The sequence below is a fragment of the Lemur catta genome, chromosome 15, assembly GCF_020740605.2.
Source record: "Lemur catta isolate mLemCat1 chromosome 15, mLemCat1.pri, whole genome shotgun sequence".
Taxonomy (NCBI): domain Eukaryota; kingdom Metazoa; phylum Chordata; class Mammalia; order Primates; family Lemuridae; genus Lemur; species Lemur catta.
In genome coordinates this window covers 665,565-686,534 of record NC_059142.1, presented here as the reverse complement: position 1 = coordinate 686,534, position 20,970 = coordinate 665,565, and the positions used below count along the sequence as shown (strand labels likewise).

At 41.7% G+C, this 20,970-nt stretch overlaps 1 protein-coding gene and 1 pseudogene across 4 annotated transcripts in view; one reads left to right on the top strand and one right to left on the bottom strand.

The window, feature by feature from the left end:
* The window catches only part of USP22 (ubiquitin specific peptidase 22), a 46,314-nt gene that overhangs the window by 8,123 nt on the left and 17,221 nt on the right, over positions 1-20,970 (top strand). For 2 of the 4 annotated variants that reach the window (XR_006729021.1, XM_045527169.1), the window contains exons 2-3: positions 5,246-5,378; positions 16,130-16,243. Coding sequence is in view for 3 of the 4 variants with exons in the window: in XM_045527169.1 (XP_045383125.1) it covers positions 5,246-5,378; positions 16,130-16,243 (247 nt within the window). In the remaining variant the exon portion in view is untranslated. Of the gene's footprint in view, positions 1-2,949; positions 3,019-5,245; positions 5,379-16,129; positions 16,244-20,970 lie in introns of those variants that run through there. The other 2 variants (XM_045527167.1, XM_045527168.1) reach the window with 2 other exon arrangements.
* LOC123621268 lies at positions 17,668-20,968 on the bottom strand (annotated as a pseudogene).

The following is a 20,970-nucleotide window of genomic DNA, read 5'->3' as shown; positions in this document are numbered from 1 at the left end:
ATTTACATAATAAAAGGTGGTTCGTTCTAAGTCCAAAGTCTCCCAAAAGGCTTCAATAGATCCCTTAATTAACTTTATCTATGTGAACAAAAGGTTACAAAATCTTTTTAGGACAAACTTCCAAGTTTTAAGATAAAACTATCACTTCAGCAAAAACAGAGACATCGTGGCTCTGGTTATTGTGTATTAGGACAGATTTTTCAGAAGTCAACCAAGAGCTGTCCCTTATGCTAATTACTTTAGCTGCATGTGTCCCTCTGGGGCTGATGGCATGTCTTTTTTGATCAGCTCCCATCCCGTGGCTCCATGCAAACCTGCTTTGTCGTTCAAAACAGGCTAGAACCACAGTCCTGAGATTGCAGTGTCACCTTGGAATGCAGCTGCTACTGACCATTGGGACTCCCTCCTGAGGCGAGGCAGCTTTTGATGTGTGAACTAACACGTTCACATATTCCTTCAGGGCAAAGCCTTGCAAACTTCTGAAATCATTTCTGTCTCTAAAAATATAGGGGCATTTCCATAAATCAGTATTTCTTAGGCTCAACAATAGAACATTCTGTTGGATCATGCTGATTAGAGGAATAATAATACAGTCTTGTGTTACTTAACGATGAGGATATGCTCTGAGAAATTCATTGTTAGGCAATTTTCTTATTGTGTGAACCTTACAGAGTGGAGATGAACCCAGATGGTACAGCCTATGCCATACACCTAGGTTATATGGTACGGCCTGTTGCTCCTAGGCTATAAACCTGTACAGCATGTTACTGTGCTGAACAGTGTAGGCAATTATAACCCAGTGGTAAGTACTTGTGTATCAGAATATATCTAAACATAGACAAGGTATATACAAATAATGGTATTACAATCTCATGGGTCCACCGTTGTATATGTGGCCCACCATCGGCCAAGACGTTATGTGGTGCATGACTGTACAAAAGACATAAAGTTAAGATTTTATGAATATGCCAAACAAAGACAGATTTCTTTTTTCTGTATTTAGCACCATTTGCCTTGTTGGTCGGCTGCTTGATTAATGTTAGAAAGAGAAGCTATCTCTTAGCTGTGTTGGATCCCTCAGCCCAGGGAAATGTGTCTTTTCCGGGTGAGTGGTAGACCACCTACATTGGGCATCCTCGGTCCTGTGTCTCATTGTCCACATCTGCAAGTGTGACAGTCACCCAAAGAGGAGTAACTCGGGTCCTTAATGAGTACTTTTTTCCCTTCTTTCTCTTAGGGATTCTTTTTATTCTATATGAATTGAGATTATACCCCTTATAACAGTGGTCTCCAGCCTTTTTGGCACCAGGGACTGTTTTCATGGAAGACAATTTTTCCATGGAATGGTGGGGGGAGGGGATGGTTTCGGGATGATTCACGTGCATTACATTTGTTGTGCACTTTATTTCTATTATTATAACATTGTACTATATAGTGAAATATACAACTCACCGTAGGTTGGGGACCCCTGCCTTATAAGAAACAAACATTTATTCTGTAGAATTCCATATTATTTTGAGCTTTCTGCTCAAATTCTGCCTCTTATATACAAACTTTTCTGATTTCCCCCAATTCTCCTTAATTGAATATGGTTGTTCTCCATTTAATTTTTTTTTTTTTTTTGAGACAGAGTCTTGCTTTGTTGCCTGGGCTAGAGTGCCATGGCATCACCCTAGCTCACAGCAACCTCAAACTCCTGGGCTCAAGCAATCCTTCTGCCTCAGCCTCCCAAGTAGCTGGGACTAGAGGCATGCTCCACCATGCCCGGCTAATTTTTTCTATATATTTTTAGTTGTCCAGATAGTTTCTTTCTATTTTTAGTAGAGACGGGGGTCTCACTCTTGCTCAGGCTGGTCTGGAACTCCTGACCTCGAGTGATCCTCCTGCCTCAGCCTCCCAGAGTGCTAGGATTACAGGCGTGAGTCAACATGCCCGGCCTCCATTTAATTTTAATAGCATTTCGTTTATATCTCAGTATATACATACAGATTACTGTATGTTTGTTTTGTATAATGGTTCTTATTCCTCTTAAAGCATATACCTTGATGACTCTCTATAAAGCAGTCGTAACTCAAGTCGCAGAGAGGAGAGGGGATGGCACCTAACGCTCCAGAAGTCCCCTGGTGCCTCTTCCTGGTCCCTACCTTCCACCCCTGAGGGTTTCTGCTGTTCAGACTTGCATAGCCGTCAGTAAGCTCTGCCTGTTCTTGTACTTTTCGTATGGGAACATGTGCACAGTATCTACTTGTTTGTGCCTGGCTTTTACTTGGTATTAGATGTGTGAGGTTCATCCACACTGCTGAGTATACCACAGGGTCTTTGTCATTGTGGTATACTGTTGAATAACTATGCCATGGTTTATTCTTCTCACATTTTTGTTTATTTTCAGTGTTGTGCTATTACAAACAATATTGCTGTAAATGTTCTTTTAGGTGTCTTTTGTTGCATATAAGCCTAGGGGTAGAATGATTGGGCTATGGGGTAATATATCATTCAGCTTAATAGTTGTTTTCCCTTAATTTACTTTTGAAACTAAGAAGCCTACAACAAATAGCAAGAATACTAAAATGAATGTAATATACATTTACCTAGATTCATCAGTTGTTAGATTTTTGCTGATTTGTTTTATGTCCCTGTATACTTTTTTGGGGGGAATCATCTGAGAACTGGTTGTAGAGTAGACATGGTTTACCCCTAAGAGCAGGGATGTTCTCCTACATAACCACGATACAGTTAACAGAAAAGGTTTAATTTTGATACAATAGTATTATGTAACATATTGTCCATATTTAAATACCCCAATTTTCCCAATAATGACCTTTATGGCTTAAAAAATGTGCATATGGGATTCAGTCCAGGGTCATGTATTGCATTTATTTTCATGAGTCTTTTTAGATTCTGTTCAGCTAGTCAGCTTTTCTTTCATTACAGAGATATTTTTGAAGAGCTCAGGTCAGTCACTTTGCAGAAGTCCTTCAGTTTTGACTTTCATGAGTGTTCCTCATGGGCAAATTCAAGGTGAGCCTTGTTGGTGGGAGCTCCATAGGTGCCACTGTGTCCTCTGTCCTTGCCTATCCCATTGGGGGATAAGTTTGGTTAAGGTGGAGTCTGCCAGCGTTCTCTGTTGTAAAGGTAACCTTTCCCATTTTAACTAACAAAAGTAGTCTTGGGGTGATACTTTGAAACTGTAAACGTCTAGTGCCTCAGTACACACACACACATATGTGTATGCAGTTGGTCTCTGCATCTGTGGGTCCAACCAAGTGCAGATTGAAAATACTTGGTTGGGGGGGATAAAAAAGGATAGTTGCACTTCCAGACACATATGGACAGACAGTACCTACAGATTCTTTCCTTGTCAGCATTCCCTCAACAATGCAGTGCAACTGTTACACAACATTTACCTTGTGTAAGGTATTATGAGTAATCTATAGATGACTTAAAGTATACGGGAGGGTGTGCCCAGGTTATATGCGAATACTATAGCATTTTATATCAGGAACTTGAACATCTGCGGATTTTGGTATCTGCAGGGGTCCTGGAACCAATTCCCATGTGTAACTTATTTTTTTTGAGGTGAAATTCATATAACATAAAACTAGCCATTTTAAAGTGAATAGTTCTGCAATGTGTTGTATGTCCCCAGTGCTGTGCAGGCACTGCTACACCTCTATCAGGTTTCAGAACATTTTCATCTGCTCCCTGTTCCCCCTCTCCAAGTCCCTGGCATCCTCAGATCCATCTTAGTGGATGTACCTATTCTGAGGATTTCACATAAATAGAATCACAGGATATATGATCTTTTGTGTCTGGCTTCTTTTACTTAGTTTTCAAGGTTCATTGATGTAGTGTGTGTCGGTAATTTCATTGTTTTTTATGGTTGAATAATATTCCATTGTATATATGCCACAGTTTGTCCACTCATCCATTAATGAATACTTGGGCTGTTTGCAATATTTTGGCTAATTGTGAATGACCCAATATTTTTTACCCAATGAGTTTAGCATCCACTGATGATTCTTGCCTGAATCAGTTATTACTATGATGATTATAAAATGAAGAGCTTATATATATATTTTTTTTTTTTTTTTTTGAGACAGAGTCTCACTTTGTTGCCCGGGCTAGAGTGAGTGCCGTGGCGTCAGCCTAGCTCACAGCAACCTCAAACTCCTGGGCTCAAGCAATCCTCCTGCCTCAGCCTCCCGAGTAGCTGGGACTACAGGCATGCGCCACCATGCCCGGCTAATTTTTTCTATATAGATTTTTAGCTGTCCAAATCATTTCTTTCTATTTTTTTGGTAGAGACGAGGTCTCGCTCTTGCGCAGGCTGGTCTGGAACTCCTGACCTCGAGCGATCCACCCGCCTCGGCCTCCCAGAGTGCTAGGATTACAGGCGTGAGCCACCGTGCAAGGCCAAAGAGCTTATATTTTTGTCTTACGATATCTGTGAGGTGGAATTCTCCTGTGAAGAAGACTTCTAAGATGTGTGTGTGTGTGTGTGTGTGTAGTATTAATTTATTATGGACTTAGGAATTTTCTTTTTATTCGGTATAAATTATTCATTCTTGCTATTATTCATTTTTATGCTCAAATTGTGCCCAGATTGCCCAGTGGGGATTCCTGAAGCTGGTTCGCCCCTGTTCACACGTCCCCTTAGTGTTATAAGTCAGTGGCATTCTGGGTGAGTTGAGCATGGAAGAATTGCTTGCACTGCACTCAGAATTGCTGTGATTGAAATTTTAGGTTTCCTTGGTCTATTTCTTGGTAATAAACAGTTCCTTTTTCTTGTTCCTGTATATTTGCTTTGATTCATGTCCCCCTCCCTTTTTCTTTTTTCTTCTAAATTTGCTGTAGTCTTGGAACCTGGGTTATCAAACCTAAAATGATGTCCAGGTTGAGGGTGACTGGATGTGAGTTTCTAGCCTGCAGTGGGGATGGGCACTGGGTTTGGGAAGTGCCCTATCGGACCACTGGAGGAGAATGTGGGAAACATCCCAGTACTTGCCAGGTTTCGGTGGTTGAGGTTGTGGACTATTTTTTCCTGTATGGAGCTAGTTTTTAGCTAAATGAGCTAAGTCCCTTTTGGGGGAATTGGAAATATTAACAAAGTGATCTTTCAGAGTCATAAGACTTTGAGATGAATTCCGTGTGCTTTCCTCCTGTCGCTGTACCGACTGTGGATCCCTTTGCTTGAGAACTCCTGTCATGCCACACACTGCTTATTCTCCCCTTCTCTGCATTTCAGGCAAAGTCCTGCGTCTGCCACGTCTGCGGCGTCCACCTGAACAGGCTTCATTCTTGCCTCTACTGTGTCTTCTTTGGCTGTTTTACAAAGAAACATATTCATGAGCACGCGAAGTCAAAACGGCACAACCTGGGTAAGGCACCCTTGTGAGACGGGAATAGTCATTACCCCCAACTTTCTGTCCTTTGAATTTTGATTTACAGTTGCTCTCTTTGAAAAGTCCACATTTCTTTTATCCAAAACAATTTGTGCCCTTCTTGTGAAACTTTACTGGAGAAATGAAAGAGAGAAACTGAGCTCAAATGGATCATTTACCCAGTTTGCCTTAACATTTGATGTGACCTTAAATGGTAAATGACAGTGGCTCACTGTTGATGCCCAGCTAACTTTCTTTGAAAAGTTGATAAGAAACCTTCAGTGCTGTCTCTGCTAATGAATTATTAGACCCTCATCTTTCGCTTTGAAACACATAGGAATTAGATTAGGCAAAATTTTGCAAAGAAAGATCTTAATGCAATATTAGGTTATTGAAGTCAACATGGAATTGGGTGTACACAGGTGATTTTTATTGCCTTCAGAAATGGGTTTTCATTGTTTCTAATGATACAGGTTCATGTAAAGGCTAGCTTAACCTTTTATATGGTATTTAGATAAATTTACCTTTCATAGACTTAAAAATTCAAACTCATCCTACATTCTGGAAGTTTCATAAAACTTAAGTTTTTCTCTTGGTTTTATTTTCTGACTGTGGTCATTAAATCTTTCTTTTCATCCTGCAAAATAGCATTTTCGTTTAAATGTTTGTGAAGTTGTTAGGATGTCCTTCAGAAAATCACTTTCAAAGAGTCCAAACCAGAGACTTCTTTTAGGAAGTAATTCATGTGAACCTAGCAGTTCCAGTTAAAGATATTTTTAGGCCATTTACCTCTAAAGTTCTGTAATCTGATGCTCTCCGGAAAACATTAGCCTAAAAAGTCCTAATTGAAAACAATATCATGCAAGTTTATAAAGTCACTACCTTAGTCTGTGTCCCTTAAAGCTCTCTATAAGCAGTACACACAGTAAAGGACAAATCCCATAGTTTTAATTGAGACTAACATGAGCAGTGTGTCTGATCTTTTCTTAATTTTTTTAAAAGAAATGAGATAGTTTAAGGCAAAATAGATCTCCATCTTATATGTTTATAATCCAGCTGTTTTATTATGGATGTATGGAAGCTGTCACCTCAACATCATGTTGTTTTACAACAGCTACAATTGTTGTAAAGGAAACATTTCTTTAATTTCTAGGTGACATGGTGATAGCTCATATTAAAGAAAGCATGAAAATTTATAAAACAAAATGTATTCTTTGCTTTGTTTTGTAATTTACCTCAGATTTTGTGAGTTTTTATTTTAGAGCAACTGGGTCATCACCAGTAGACATAACACATATGCAACCGGTAACTAATAGCAACTGTTTGCAAAAAGGCTACTTGGAACTGGGGGCTTTCAGATTGTAACTATGAGCTTGCTAACCTTTTTGGAAGGAAAGCTGGCGGCAAACAGGGCTCTCGTCGGCTTCAGTGCGCAGGCTTCCTAACCCAATGGGGGATGGGGGCCGTAGGGAGTGATGACTTCCTACACTGAGTAACTGGGGGGAGAAGACACTGTGGACAGTGTGGATGTGGTGGAATTCTGTGGCATCTACTAATGTAGACATTTGCTTTTAATAACATAAATGAGTATTCCTGCTATATCTGATTCTCAGACCAGTTTTAGGCTACTGTTACACCTGGGCTGTGATTCAGTGTGGTTAAAAGGGTTATGAAAAATTGAAAATATATTTGGTGGTTTTTGTTGTTGTTGTTGGGTCTTGCTCTGTTGCTCAGGCTAGAATGCAGTGGTGCAGTCATAGCTTGCTGCAGCCTCAAAGCTGGGCTCAAGCTGTCCTCCTGCCTCAACCTCCCAAGTAGCTGGGATTACAGGTGTGAGTCACTGCACCCGGCCTGGATGTATGTTTGTATTTAAGAAAATTGTCTAAAGAATCTTACTATTACCCGGCGGCATCTATAAAAATCACTTCAGAAATTTGTGGTGTTAATTCATTTTAGCAACCTGATAGATAATCTCTGTCCTTTCTGTTAGAATGAATGTTTTTATAAGGTTTTGTTTAGGAAACAACACCGTGAAATGGGAGAAAGATCTATCTGTTAAAGCTAGAAATTAGTTTTATGTTTCCTTTGTGACATAATATATAAATAGGATATACAGCAATACCCATGTCTTTGATTCTGTGCTTTCTCTTTTGTCTTGCATTTGTATTGATGAATGAGTTTCCCTTTGACTTTAGAACCACTTTAGTCTCCATTTTGTGGAACAAAATAAATATAGGTTCTGAAACCTATTTTTTTCAGTAAATTTTCAGTGTCAACATTTATGTGAGGAAGAAGAGCTCTCAGTCCTTTGGATTGGAAATTTGATAAGATAAAGCTTAAAAACCGGGATTACACTTTATCGTTTTATTTCCTGTGCTTTTGGTGTCAGGGCCAAGAAATCATTGTCAGATCCAATGTCATGAAGATTTCCCCCTAAATTTTCTTCTAAGTGTTTTATAGTTTTGGCTTTTAAGTTTAGGTCTTAGATCCATTTTGAGTTAAGATTTGTATATGGTGTTAGGTAGGCATCCAGCTTCATTCTTTTGCATATGGATATCAATTTTTCCAGCACTGTTTGTTGAAGATTGTTCTTTCTCTAGGAAAGTCTTGTTACCCTTGTTGAAAAATCACTTGACCGTATATGTGAGAGTTTATTTCTGGGGTCTCTATTCTGTTGGTCTATACGTCTGTCCTTATGCTATTATAGTACCACACCATTTTGATTATTGTAGTTTTATACTATCCTTTGCAATCAGGAAGTGTGTGTCCTCCAACTTTGTTGTTCTGTTTGAAGATTGTTTGGCTGTGTGGGGTTCCTTGAGATTCCTTATAGATTTTAGATGGATTTCTCTGTTTCTGCAAAAAATGTTTCTGAGATTTTGATAGGGATTGCATTAAATCAGTAGATCGTTTTGTGCATTATTGTCATCTTAGTTAACAACATGAAATCTTCTGATCCATGAGCACAGGATGTCTTTCCATTTATTTAGATCTTATTTAATTTCTTTCAGCAATAATTTGTGATTTTTAGTGTTCAAGTCTTTCACCTCCTTGGTTAAATTTATTCCTGAGTGTTTTATTCTTTTTGGTGCTATTATAGATGGAATTGTTTTCTGAATTTCTTTTTCAGATTGTTTATTGCTAGTGTATAGAAAGGTGCTCTTGGTATGTTGGGGTTTTTTTGGTTTGTTTTTTGTTTTCCCTCATTCATCTATCAAGTGTGTTGGTTTTTGTATCCTGCAGCCGAGTTCTATTATTAGCTTGAACAGGTTTTTGGTGGGGAATAGGAAGTAGAATCTTTGTGGTTTTCTACATGTATTAATAGATTAGGCATCCCTAATCCAAAAATCCAAAATTTAAAATGTTCCAAAATCCAAAACTTTTTGAGCACTGACATGACACCACAAGTGGAAAATTCTACACATAAGTGCTTAACACAAACTTAATGCACACACTTATCTAAAATATTGTATAAAATTACCTTCAGGCTATGTGTATAAGCTGTATGTGAAACAAATGAATTTCATGTTTAGGCTTGTGTTTCCTCTCCAAGATCTCATTGTATGTATGCAGATATTCTAAAATCTGAAATCCAAAACACTTCTGGTCCCAAGCATCTCAGATAAGGGCTCCTCAGCTAATATAAGATCATGTCATCTGCGAACAAAGACAGTCTTCCTTTCTAGTGTGGTTGCCTTTTATTTCCATTTCTTGCCTAATTGCTTTGGCTAGACATTGTAGTGCTGTGTTGAACAGAAATGGTGAAAGTGGATGTCCTTGTCTCATTCCTGATCTTAGAGGAAAAGCTTCCAGCCTTTCAGCATTTATTTAGTTTGATGTTAGCTGTAGGTTTTTCATAGACACCCTTTATCATATTGAGAAAGTTCCCCTCTATTCCTAGTTTATTCACAGTGCTTTTGTCATGAAAAAGGTGTTTGAATTTTGTCAGATGCTTTTTCTGCATCAAGTGTGATGATCATGTGGCGTTTTTCCTTTGTTCTGTTTATGTGTTGTACTACATGGATCGATTGGTTTTATGTTCAACTATCCTTGCATTCCAGGAATAAATACCACTTGGCCATGGTATATAATCCTTCTAATACACTGCTGAATTCGCTTTGCTAATATATATATATTTTTAATTTGTAAAAATAAGAAATTTACTTGACTCATGGTTCTAGAGGCTGGGAAGTTCAGGATCGAGTAGTGTCATCTGATGAGGGCCTTGCTGTATAATTCCATGCAAGGTGGAGGGCGCAAGAGAGAGCGAGCAAGAGTTTGCTAGTATTTTGTTGAGGACTTTTGCATCTGTGTTCATAAGGGGTGTTAGTGTGTAGTTTTCTTGTCTGGCTTTGATATCAGGAGAATGCTGGTCCCGTAAGTTAGGAAGTGTTCCCTGCTCTTCCATTTTTTGGAAGAGTTTGAGAAGGATTGGTGTTAGTTCTTTAAATGTTTGGTAGAATTCACCAGTGAAGCTATCTGATCCTGGGCTTTTATTTGTTGGGAGGTTTTTGATTACTGATTCAATCTCCTTGCTAGTTATAGGTCTATTCAGACTTTCTATTTCTTTTTTTTTTTTTTGAGACAGAGTCTCACTTTGTTGCCCGGGCTAGAGTGAGTGCCGTGGCATCAGCCTAGCTCACAGCAACCTCAGACTCCTGGGCTTAAGCGATCCTACTGCCTCAGCCTCCCGAGTAGCTGGGACTACAGGCATGAGCCACCATGCCCGGCTAACTTTTTTGTATATATATTTTTAGTTGGCCAGATAATTTCTTTCTATTTTTAGTAGAGACGGGGTCTCACTCTTGCTCAGGCTGGTCTCGAACTTCTGACCTCGAGCGATCCACCCGCCTCGGCCTCCCAGAGCTAGGATTACAGGCGTGAGCCACCGCGCCCGGCCAGACTTTCTATTTCTTAATCAGTCAGTTTTCATAGATTCTGTGTTTTCAGGAATTTATCCGTTTCATCTAATTTTTTAATGTATAGTTGATCACAGTGTTCTCCCAAAATCCTTTTTATTTTGGTAAGGTCGGTAGTAATGTCCTCACTTTTCATTTCTAATTTTAGTCATTTGCATCTTCCCTCTTGTTCTTTGTCAGTCTAGCTAAAGGTTTGTCAATTTTATCGATCTTTTCAAAGAAGAAACTTTTGGTTTCATTGATTTTTGTTGTTATTTTTCTATTCTCTCTTTCATTTATCTCCACTCTCAGAATCTTTATTATTTCATTCCTTCTGCAAACTTGGTTTAATTTGCTCCTTTTCCCCCCAGTTCCTTGAGGTGTATGTTAGGTTTTTGATTTGTGTTCCTCTTTCTAACGTAGGCATTTCGGCTGTAAGTTTCCCTTTTAGCACTGCTTTTGCTGTATCCCGTAAGTTTTGGTGTAATGTGTTTTCATTTGTCTCAAGACATTTTCTGATTTCCCTGCGGTGTCTTCTTTGACTCATTAGTGTTTTTGTTCAATTCCACATATTTGTGAATTTTCTATTTTTCTTCCATTACTGATTTCTAGTTTCATTCCATTGTTTTCAGAAAAGATTCTTTTATGACTTCAGTAGTGTAGCCACTGTGGAAAACAGTTTGGCAATTTATCAAAAAGTAAAACATTGGTGGCACGTGCCTGTAGTCCTAGCTATTTGGGAGGCTGAAGTGTGAGCCCAGGAATTCAAGACCAGCCTGGGCAATATAGCAAGATCCTGTGTCTTAGAACAAAAAGTTAAACATAAAATTTACCATATGATCCAGCAATTCCATTTCTAGTAATATACCCAAACATATTGAAAGCAACAATTCAAACGAGTATCTGTACACCAGCGGTCATTGAGCATTATTCACAATAGCCAAAAGGTGGAAATAACCCAAGTGAACGTCGGTAGATGAATAGACAAAATATGATACATATGTACCATGGCATGTTATTTGGCCATAAATAGAAATGAAGTTGTGACACATGCTATGGCACAGATAAACCTTGAAGTCATTACATTAAGTGAAATAAGCCAGATGTAAAATGACTAATACTGTGTGGTTCTACTTACGTGAGAATGGGCTAATTCGTAGACAGTAAGTTAGAAATTACCAGGGGCTGGGGTTGGACATGGAGAGTTAATGCTTAATGGTTACAGAGTTTTTGTTTGAGGTAATGAACAAGTTTAAAAAATAGATAATAGTAATGATTGCATGACATGTGAATATAATTAATGCCACTGAATTGCATACTTAAAAAGGGTTAAAATGGCACATTTTGTGCTGTGTATATTTTACCACAATTTAAAAACAACACACCCAAAAGTCATTGAATTGTTTAAATGGGTGAATTGTGTGGAATGGCTCAATAAAATGGTTTTTTAAAAAGTTACAGGTCATGTGACTGTGGGTCCTGCAGGCCTGAGGGTATGAAAGTTGTGAAAGAGATTTGAGATTGAGGTTTTTAACTCAACAGAACTTTTTAATAAGCTGAAAGTGAGTGTTGATTGCCCAAAGAAGATTATTCTTATAGTTTAATAGGATAAAAAATATATGGAGATATTAAAAGACAGTTGGGTAAACATGCTTGTTCTCTTATAGCTCAGTGAGTTCAGACTGTCCCGTGAGCCATGCCTGCGGGGCTTGAGAGGGTCCTGCAACTGCCTCTTGAACAGCATTGTTGCAGGCTTGGCAGTGTCGCACCTGTGTACAGGTGGGCCACGGAGGCTGAGGTGGGCTGCCATGCTTGGTGCTGGAGTGTGTGAATAGATACTCTGTGCAACAGCTATTGACAGGTGGGAGAGGGTCAGGTATCTTGTCCAGACCATGTAGCCAAGCGATGGCAGAGCCAGGATTTGAGTCCAGGCTTGTTAGACCACAGATCCTGTACTCTTTCTTGAGCAATATATGATCTCAGTTTCCATATTCCCCTATTCTCTCCCCTACCCCCCCAACCACATTAATGGAGAGGCCATTTAGTTTACTTTGATATGTAAATGACTGCCCCTCTAGAGCAGGTCACTGGGTCCTGCCTGAGTGTGCATTAATGGGCTTGGATGCTGCCCCTGGGGAGAAAGGCATGGGGCCATGGGAAAGCACTGGTGTCAGGTGCAGTGAGGGGAAGGGGGCAGGGAAGGAAAGCTTAAATGAGTACAACTGGCCTGGTGTGGTGGCTCACGCACTTTGGGAGGCTGAGGTGGGAGGATTACTTGAGCCCAGGAGTTTGAGATCAGTCTGAGCAAGAGCAAGGCCCTGTTTCTACAAAAAAATAGAAAAATTAGCTGGGTGTATTGGTGTTCGCCTTTAGTTCCAGCTATTGGGGAGGCTGAGGCAGGAGGATCGCTTGAGCCCAGGAGTTTGAGGCTGCAGTGAGCTATGATGACACCACTGCACTCTAGCCCAGGCAATAGAGTGAGACCGTGTCTCAAAAAAGAAAAAAAAAAAAAACAAGTAAAACTAATAGGTGAGAAAAATAAGAATGCAATTGTCTTACCTCACAGGTTTGTCTGGGCCTTCCGGATGTGCTGAGCACAGATTTGTCTCTGCTCCCACCATCATCCCGGAGCAACTTCACAGACTGAATAATCGGCTGTCTTCCTGTGTGTTGGGGGGAGTTGCAGAATGTTCAAGGACACTTCAGTTGAGCATCCTGATGTTGTATTGGGAACAAGGAATTTTGGTTTCCTTGTGGCTGAGTTTTTCGGCATCATAAGGAATATCCAGTAGTACAAGAAAGTGGGAGCTAAAGTGGACTGTTAGGAAGTTTACTCCATTGGGCATCAGGGTTTTAGTTGGAGCAGCATGAGAGGCCTATGGCAAGTCTTGCCTGAATATTGTGGGTGATATTCTTAGAAACAGAATGTAAGTAGCAGCAGAGTCCGTGTTAAAGGCCTTGTGGAAGTTTAGAAGAGGATGGCATGGGATGAGAAGGGGCTGACTAAAGGCTTCATTTCCTCGGTTCCAACCTGCCCTCTAAAAAAATTGCCATAATGGAATGTGGTAAAAGTCATGCTTCAGGAAAAAAACTTGGCCAGGCGCCGAGGCTCACACCTGTAATCCTAGCACTCTGGGAGGCTGAGGCAGGAGGACTGCTTGAGCTCAGGAGTTCAGGACCAGCCCGAGCAAGAGCAAGACCCCATCTCTACTAAAAATAGAAAAATTAGCTGGGCACAGTGGTGGTGTGCGCCTGTACTCCCAGATACGCAGGAGGCTGAGGCAGGAGAATCGCTTGAGCCCAGAAATTTGAGTTCTCAGTGAGTTATGATGACATCACTGCACCTAGGGTGACAGAGTGACACTCTGTCTCAAAAAAAAAAAAAAACCTCATTCTTACTTGGTGCAGTCAGTCGAGTTTGCTGGTATACCACATCTGTGGTGGTAGGCATGCTACACTGAGTATCAGAGTTCTAGATAATAACTGAGGCCTGCGCAGTATAGAGAGTCCTGGAGCTGTTTGATTGCAGACTTGTTAGTTTCGTGCAGGTTTTTGTTTTATGTTGAGTCACCAAGGTACTGGGATTTTGCCTGTATGGGCCACAAAAGGACTAAAAATGATACCTTTAGCTTTGTCATCTTAAAAACGTTATTTCAGTTACCCAAGAAGGGAGTGTGAGCATGGGGGTGGGGTGTCAGCTCCTTCTGAGTTGAGGGCTGTGTCTGCCCCCATCCTCAGGGGTGGGATACACAGTGCCTCTGTCACTTGGCTTGGGGAGTCCCATGTAAGCTAATGTGTAAATCAGAAGCAGACATTGTCCCTCCACCAGGAGGAGAGCCCCTGCCACGCAAGGGCCGTCTCAGCATCCGTTGGATAATGTTTTGCTCTCATTTTAGGTAGTTAGATTCCTATACTTTAAGCCATTTTTCTTGGCACAGTCAGGGCTTTGTCCTTAGAACAGGTATTTTTGACTATGAAGTAATTTTCCAAGGGAACTGTCTGGATTGTAGGTGTTGATTTCGGTTTTAAAATTTTGTATTGAGGTAAAATTCATATTACAATTAACCATTTTAAAGTATGCATTACAGTGGCATTTCGTGCATTTACAAAATGAGTGTTAGTAGATCTGCTTCAGAGGACTTTAAAGATCTACCACAGTATTCATACAAGTCATAGTGACTTAAGACATAAAATATAGGCCGGGCGCGGTGGCTCACGCCTGTAATCCTAGCACTCTGGGAGGCCAAGGTGGGTGGATTGCTCAAGGTCAGGAGTTCGAGACCAGCCTGAGCAAGAGCGAGACCCCATCTCTACTAAAAATAGAAAGAAATTATCTGGCCAACTAAAATATATATAGCAAAAATTAGCTGGGCATGGTGGCGCATGCCTGTAGTCCCAGCTACTCGGGAGGCTGAGGCAGGAGGATCTCTTAAGCCCAGGAGTTTGAGGTTGCTGTGAGCTAGGCTGATGCCACGGCACTCACTCTAGCCCGGGCAAAAAAGCGAGACTCTGTCTCAAAAAAATAAATAAATAAATAAATAAATAAAATATAATAAAACCATGGTTTTTTAAAAGACATTATTGCTTATCAGGAGACGCACTTGAGTTATGTACTAATTTAATCATCACACAACCCTGCGAGGTGTTGGTGCTGTTACTATTGACACTTTACCGGACTGAGGCTGGAGAAGTGGAGTCAGTGGTCACGGTGCATCACGGCTGCCTGGCAGTGCCGGGATTCATGCCGGTCATTCCAGGTCTGTGCTCTGCACTGCTGTCTGCCTTGCCTCCCAGACATCCGACAGTGCGTGGTGAATCCTGCCCACCCTGGGTTTTTTTTTATTTGTTGAATTGAGAGAGGACCTTTCTTCCAGGCATTCAAAGAACTTTATCTTATTTATTTTTATAATAAAATAATTAAGAGCCCTGCTATTAGTCCTGTTTTTTCTTTCATAGATGCTGCAGCTGAAAAAGTACACAAGACCCACCCAGAGGTGGGCAGCAGGCAGCTCTGGGTCACGAGATCAAGGTCATTCTACTAAGTGAAGTATCACAAGAATGGAAAAACAAGCACCACATGTACTCAACCATCAAATTGGTTTTAACTGATCAACACTTAAGTGCACATTTAGTAATAACATTCATCGGGTGTTGGGCAGATGGGGGGGAGGAGGGGATGGGTATATACACATGTAATGGGTGCAGTGCTCACTGTCTGAGGCATGGACACGCATGAAGCGCTGACTTAGGTGGGGCAAGGGCAATATACGTAACCTAAACATTTGTACCCCCCGTGATATGCTGAAATTTTAAAAAATTAAAAAGTCAGGGTTATCCTGTTAGAAACTGTTTACCTCTGTCCTTAAGAATAGCAAGTGCTACCAACAACAAAAGTAACAGCAAAGAGCTACTGTTCCTTTTTATAATAGTATCAGGAATTCTAGATGTAGTGAAGCTTAGTGGTTACTCTATGCCAGTTGGCCAGAAATCTTTATGGATTTAAAATATTCTATGAAATTTTACCACTGTTTTAAATATTACACATTCAGAGAAGAAAGCCGAGGTCCTGGTACTCAAGTATTAGCTCCTTTGGCATGTGTGCCATGCCTCTCTGTGTCTCTCTCTCTCTCTCTCTCCCCCTCCCCCTCCCCCCCCACACCCCTCACCTGCTCAGCCTCAGCTGTCTCAGTGGGGGGAAATCCCTCTGGACTGGGGCTCTGTGACTTCAGAGTGGGGAGATGCTGCCAACAGTTGATGTCTAAAAACCCTCACTTATGTGTTTAACTCTGCCTTAAAGTGTTCTCTTGCAGTTTCTAATTAAGCTTTGTATTTCTTCCTTTCTCTTTTCAGCCATTGATCTGATGTATGGAGGCATCTACTGCTTTTTGTGTCAGGACTACATCTATGACAAAGACATGGAAATAATCGCCAAAGAGGAGCAGCGGAAAGCTTGGAAACTGCAAGGTGTGATTCTGCCCAAGTTTACCTACCTGATCTCTCAACCTACAGTTCCCTCATGTGTGTTAAGGGCAGAACTCAGTAAGAGAAAGAGAAGCACCTAGGGAATGCGTGGGAGTGGGAGGTGGTGATTTGGTGGGAACACACCCTCACCTGCTTGCTCCTTCCCCCAGGCCCATGGTGGAGTCAGCCGAAGTAATGGGCGTGGCAGGGGAGGGGCTGGCTGTGCCACCTGCTCAGCTGCCCTGTGCCCTGGGACTGTTTCCTGGGACATGTCCCCTGTAGGGTTGGGAAAGAAGAACATACAACAGCACATAGCTCTTCCAGGGCATATTTGCAGACGTGGAGCTGAAGCAAATATAGCACCAATAAGGTTGTGTTGTGTCTCATCTGGTGGCCAGGCCATTCAGTGTCCAGAAATCCCCAAAGAGCAGTTTACCCTCAGCTCTATAGTATTCTAGAACGCGCTTTCTCCGCAGTAGTATTAATAATAACTATAAATACATAAACACACCTGCTTCGTTACAGGAGGGTAGACCATTTTTCTGATTAAATTGTTAGAGAATCTCTTTTAAAACTCCGAAATGTTTGGGTGATGTTAAATCTGTGTCAACAGATAGAAATTGCCAAGTAGAAAATAGAATGATAGCGTATCACTTAACCATCCGGGACGGTTTGGACTCTTGTCCTGTTGGGGTGCTCCTGCTGCTGGGGTGCCTTATGGGTTTCCCGCTTGCTGTCAGTTCTGTACCCTACGTTCACTTTTTTTTTTCCCTAAGCAAAAATAGTCTTTATTCATATTTAATGGAAAACAGGGGTCACTATACTTTGCAAGATGGGGAAAAATATAATTTAAAAGATTCTTTTATTTTCTTTTTAAATGTAAAACAATATAATCACAATACCAGAATATGGAACTCTACAATTTATTTCCTGTGGGTTACTGCAGGTATCGATTTTCCTCAACTGTGCTATTCACAACTTTGTTAAGTCTAAAAATAAGAAACCAGAGTGGTAGGAAACTTAAGACTTAGCACTTTCACTAAATGACATCCATCAAAGGGCATCATCGATTAAAGAGCAAAAATGGTTGAGCTTGACCATACCTACCTATGTCATCCTTCTAGCCTGGCACCATCCAGGCACTGAGCTCCTATAGGAAAGGCCAGGCCTGAAAGCCAAGGCATTTTGGATATTCTACTCACATAAAGGGGGGTTTTCAAAGAGAAAATTTTTTTCAGTCAAGCAGGAAGGCCTCATGCCAGGAGGCTTTACTGAGAGGAAACACTTAGATTTAACAATTACAGACACACCATTAGGAGAGTTAAAAATGTATGGCAGTGACATGTTCTACTTCAGTCACTTGTGCTGCAGCTACCAAACATGTACAAAAAAGATTCTTGGGTCATTCCAGCTGTGGTCATGGCCAGTTAGGACCTTGAGTGGGACCTAGTTCTAGACCAGGAAGACGATCTGAAAGCAGACCTGGATCGAGACTTGGACCGAGATGGGGTTTTTGAAGCTGACTTTGATCTGGAGTGTGATTCTGATGGAGGATTTGGTTTCGATTTGGAATTCTATCTTGACCTAGACCGGGACTCCTGATTATACCAGCATCCTCACTCTCCTCCAGCCTTCCCTCCGGCCAGACTAGAACTTGGGGAGTTCCCGCTCCTTTGACACTGAGTGGGACTGTGATTGGGACTGGGAGTGGTCAGTGTCTTCCTTTCTCTTGCTGCTGCCTGCCTTGCTGTCTTAATCGCTGCCTCACCTTCTGCTTTTCTTGCTCTTGCTCCGGCTCTCTTCCCTGCTTCTCTTCCTGCCCTTGCTCTTGTCCTTCCTCTTGCTGTGGTTCCTGCTGCCCGCTCTGCTGCAGTTGTGGCTGCGACTCTTGAGGAGGCCCTTCTGGCCCTGGCTCCCACTCACACTCCCTCGCTTTTCCTCTGCTGTCCTCTCCTGACTCCTGCTCTGACTCATGCTTTTACCTTTATGCCTGCTGGGACTCCAGCCCTTGGACTTCCCAGCACTGTCATTGCTCTGGATCTTCTCTTCAGCTTGGGCTTTGCTCTTACTGCAGCTCTTGCCTGCACTGCAGCCGTGGCTCTTGTCCTTGCTGGGCCCCTGCTTTTTCTTGCTTTGACTCCAGCTCTGGCTGTGTCTGCGGCTCTTGCTCCGGGAGTGGGAGCCCGACCTGAACAGGGATCTACTCTTAGAATAACGGTTTTTGCTGCTGCCACTTCAGCTTCTGCTCTTACAGGAATGTCTGCTTCGAGAGCGAGACCTTGAATGGCTGTGGCTCCTGGAGTAGGATTGGCGTCATCTGGAACCTGGCTTGTCTTCAGCTAATCTGATTTTTCTGCCATTGACTTCAGTTCCACCTAACTTTTCCAAAGCTCTTTCATATCAGAATAAGATACAAATTCAGTCACCCCTTTATCTTTTTATCCCTTGTGAGGATCAGCATAAGTTACTTCTCCTGCCTGATGTGTATAATCCTTTAGGTCTTGCCAGCTGCGCTGACTTGACAGATTCTCCACAATAAGTCCATACTCTGTGCAGGCAGGAGGGCCATATTTATCTCGGTCACTTCTGTAACCGTATCCACTGTATCCAGAACTGTAACTGCCATCTCAGCGTGGGCCCCTGGCATGCTCAACAGTGACTCGCTCACCACAAAGGTCTTTGGTATTCAGTTCATAAACAGTGTGTGCATCACACAGATCATCAGATCCACAAAGCCATATCCATTCTTCTGATCCACTTTGAGGATCTTCCTCTAGCCCTTAAAGAAGCACTCCATATCGCACTCCCAGGCCTGGTAGCTCAGGGGGCTGATGTATACCCACGTACACCCATGGCATCTGGGCAACTGCGGTGGTGACTGGCCCCAGCCCCCCCTTAGGCTCCCTCAGGCAGTGGCAACAATGGGCAGGTGGCAGGACGGACACCCGCATTTAGTCTTTTTTTTTTTTTTGAGACAGTCTCACTCTGTTACCCAGGCTAGAGTGCCGTGGCATCAGCCTAGCTCACAGTAACGTCAAACTCCTGGGCTCAAGCGATCCTCCTGCCTCGGCCTCCCGAGTAGCTGGGACTACAGGCATGCGCCACCATGCCCGGCTAATGTTTTCTATATATATATTTTTAGCTGTCCATATAATTTCTTTCTATTTTTAGTAGAGACGGGGTCTCGCTCTTGCTCAGGCTGGTCTCGAACTGCTGAGCTCAAACAATCCGCCCGTCTCGGCCTCCCAGAGTGCTAGGATTATAGGCGTGAGCCACCGCGCCTGGCCCACATTCAGTCTTTATTGTCTACATAGAGTCAGAGATATGCAAACATTATATGACCTTGTTCATTATCATTTCTTTCCTCTTGATTTCCCTGATTCTTTTAGTTTTTAGTTCCACCAAATGCTCATAGTGGTTTATAGTGACAGTGATGGGTATCGTTTGTCCCAGTTAATGGGTGAGCATCTTATCTCTCAAGTAGCAGAACAGTTACTGTTTGCAAAGGGAACATGTTTTGCGTGACACCTGGCATGTGTTCTACATTCTTGCCTTGATTGGTCTGCATTAAAAACATTCCCATGGCCGGGTGCGGCGGCTCACGCCTGTAATCCTAGCATTCTGGGAGGCCGAGACGGGTGGATTGTTTGAGCTCAGGAGTTCGAGACCACCCTGAGCAAGAGTGAGACCCTGTCTCTACTAAAAATAGAAAAATTATATGGACAGCTAAAAAAATATATATAGAAAAAATTAGCTGGACATGGTGGCACATGTCTGTAGTCCCAGCTACTTGGGAGACTGAGGCAGGAGGATCGCTTGAGCCCAAGAGTTTGAGGTTGGTGTGAGCTAGGCTGACGCCACGGCACTCTAGCCCGGGCAACAGAGTGAGACTCTGTCTCAAAAAAATAAAAAAATCAAAACATTCCCATTTTTTGAGAATGGAAGAATAGATACAGGTGAACTCAGTGATAAGCATTATTTGGTTTTAACAAATCTTTTGTGGAGAGCAATCTTTTTGATTTGTATTTCCTATTTTTCCCCCCTCAAATTTTAATAACATTGCAACTAAGTGTGGGTATGTCATTTCATTGTGCAGGACACTTAAACCACAGGGCTAAGACATGCATCTCCCAGATTAAAATAGATTAAATAAAGATTAAAATAGAATTCTTCTAAAACATCCTGTAATGTCATCTATCCAAGATGCTCTGTCTTTTAAAGTCTATTGAATTATTCAGAAATTTTAGGTAGCATGGAACAAGTACTTGTGAGTGAACAGGGTATGTGTTCGGATATGTGATGCTCATTAGCATTTATACCATCCTCGATGTGAATATGGCATACGATTGTTCAACGGTTAGATCCATTTTAGTGTGCTCAAAAGTACATTTTCTCTCTGTCAGTTTGACTCATTCTCAGTTGCCGAGTAGTTCTTGTTGGTGCTGGTGCTGTAGTCTCTCTACTCTGGGATTGAAGGAATCTGAAAAACAACCATCTTGGCTTCATTGTTGGGGTAGCTTTGACTGGAGGTGTTTCTCAGCACACTCTCTAAGAAAAACCCCTTCAAGTGTTCTGTTTAGCCCATCTCGGCACAGTAGGGTGTTAGAAAGCCCAGATGTTACGGGTAGCTCTCTTTGGAATACAGCCTGATAGATGGTACATGACCACGTTTATTTATAAATACATTTGGTGACAGTTTAGCTAACAGCACCTGACACTGTCCTTCATCT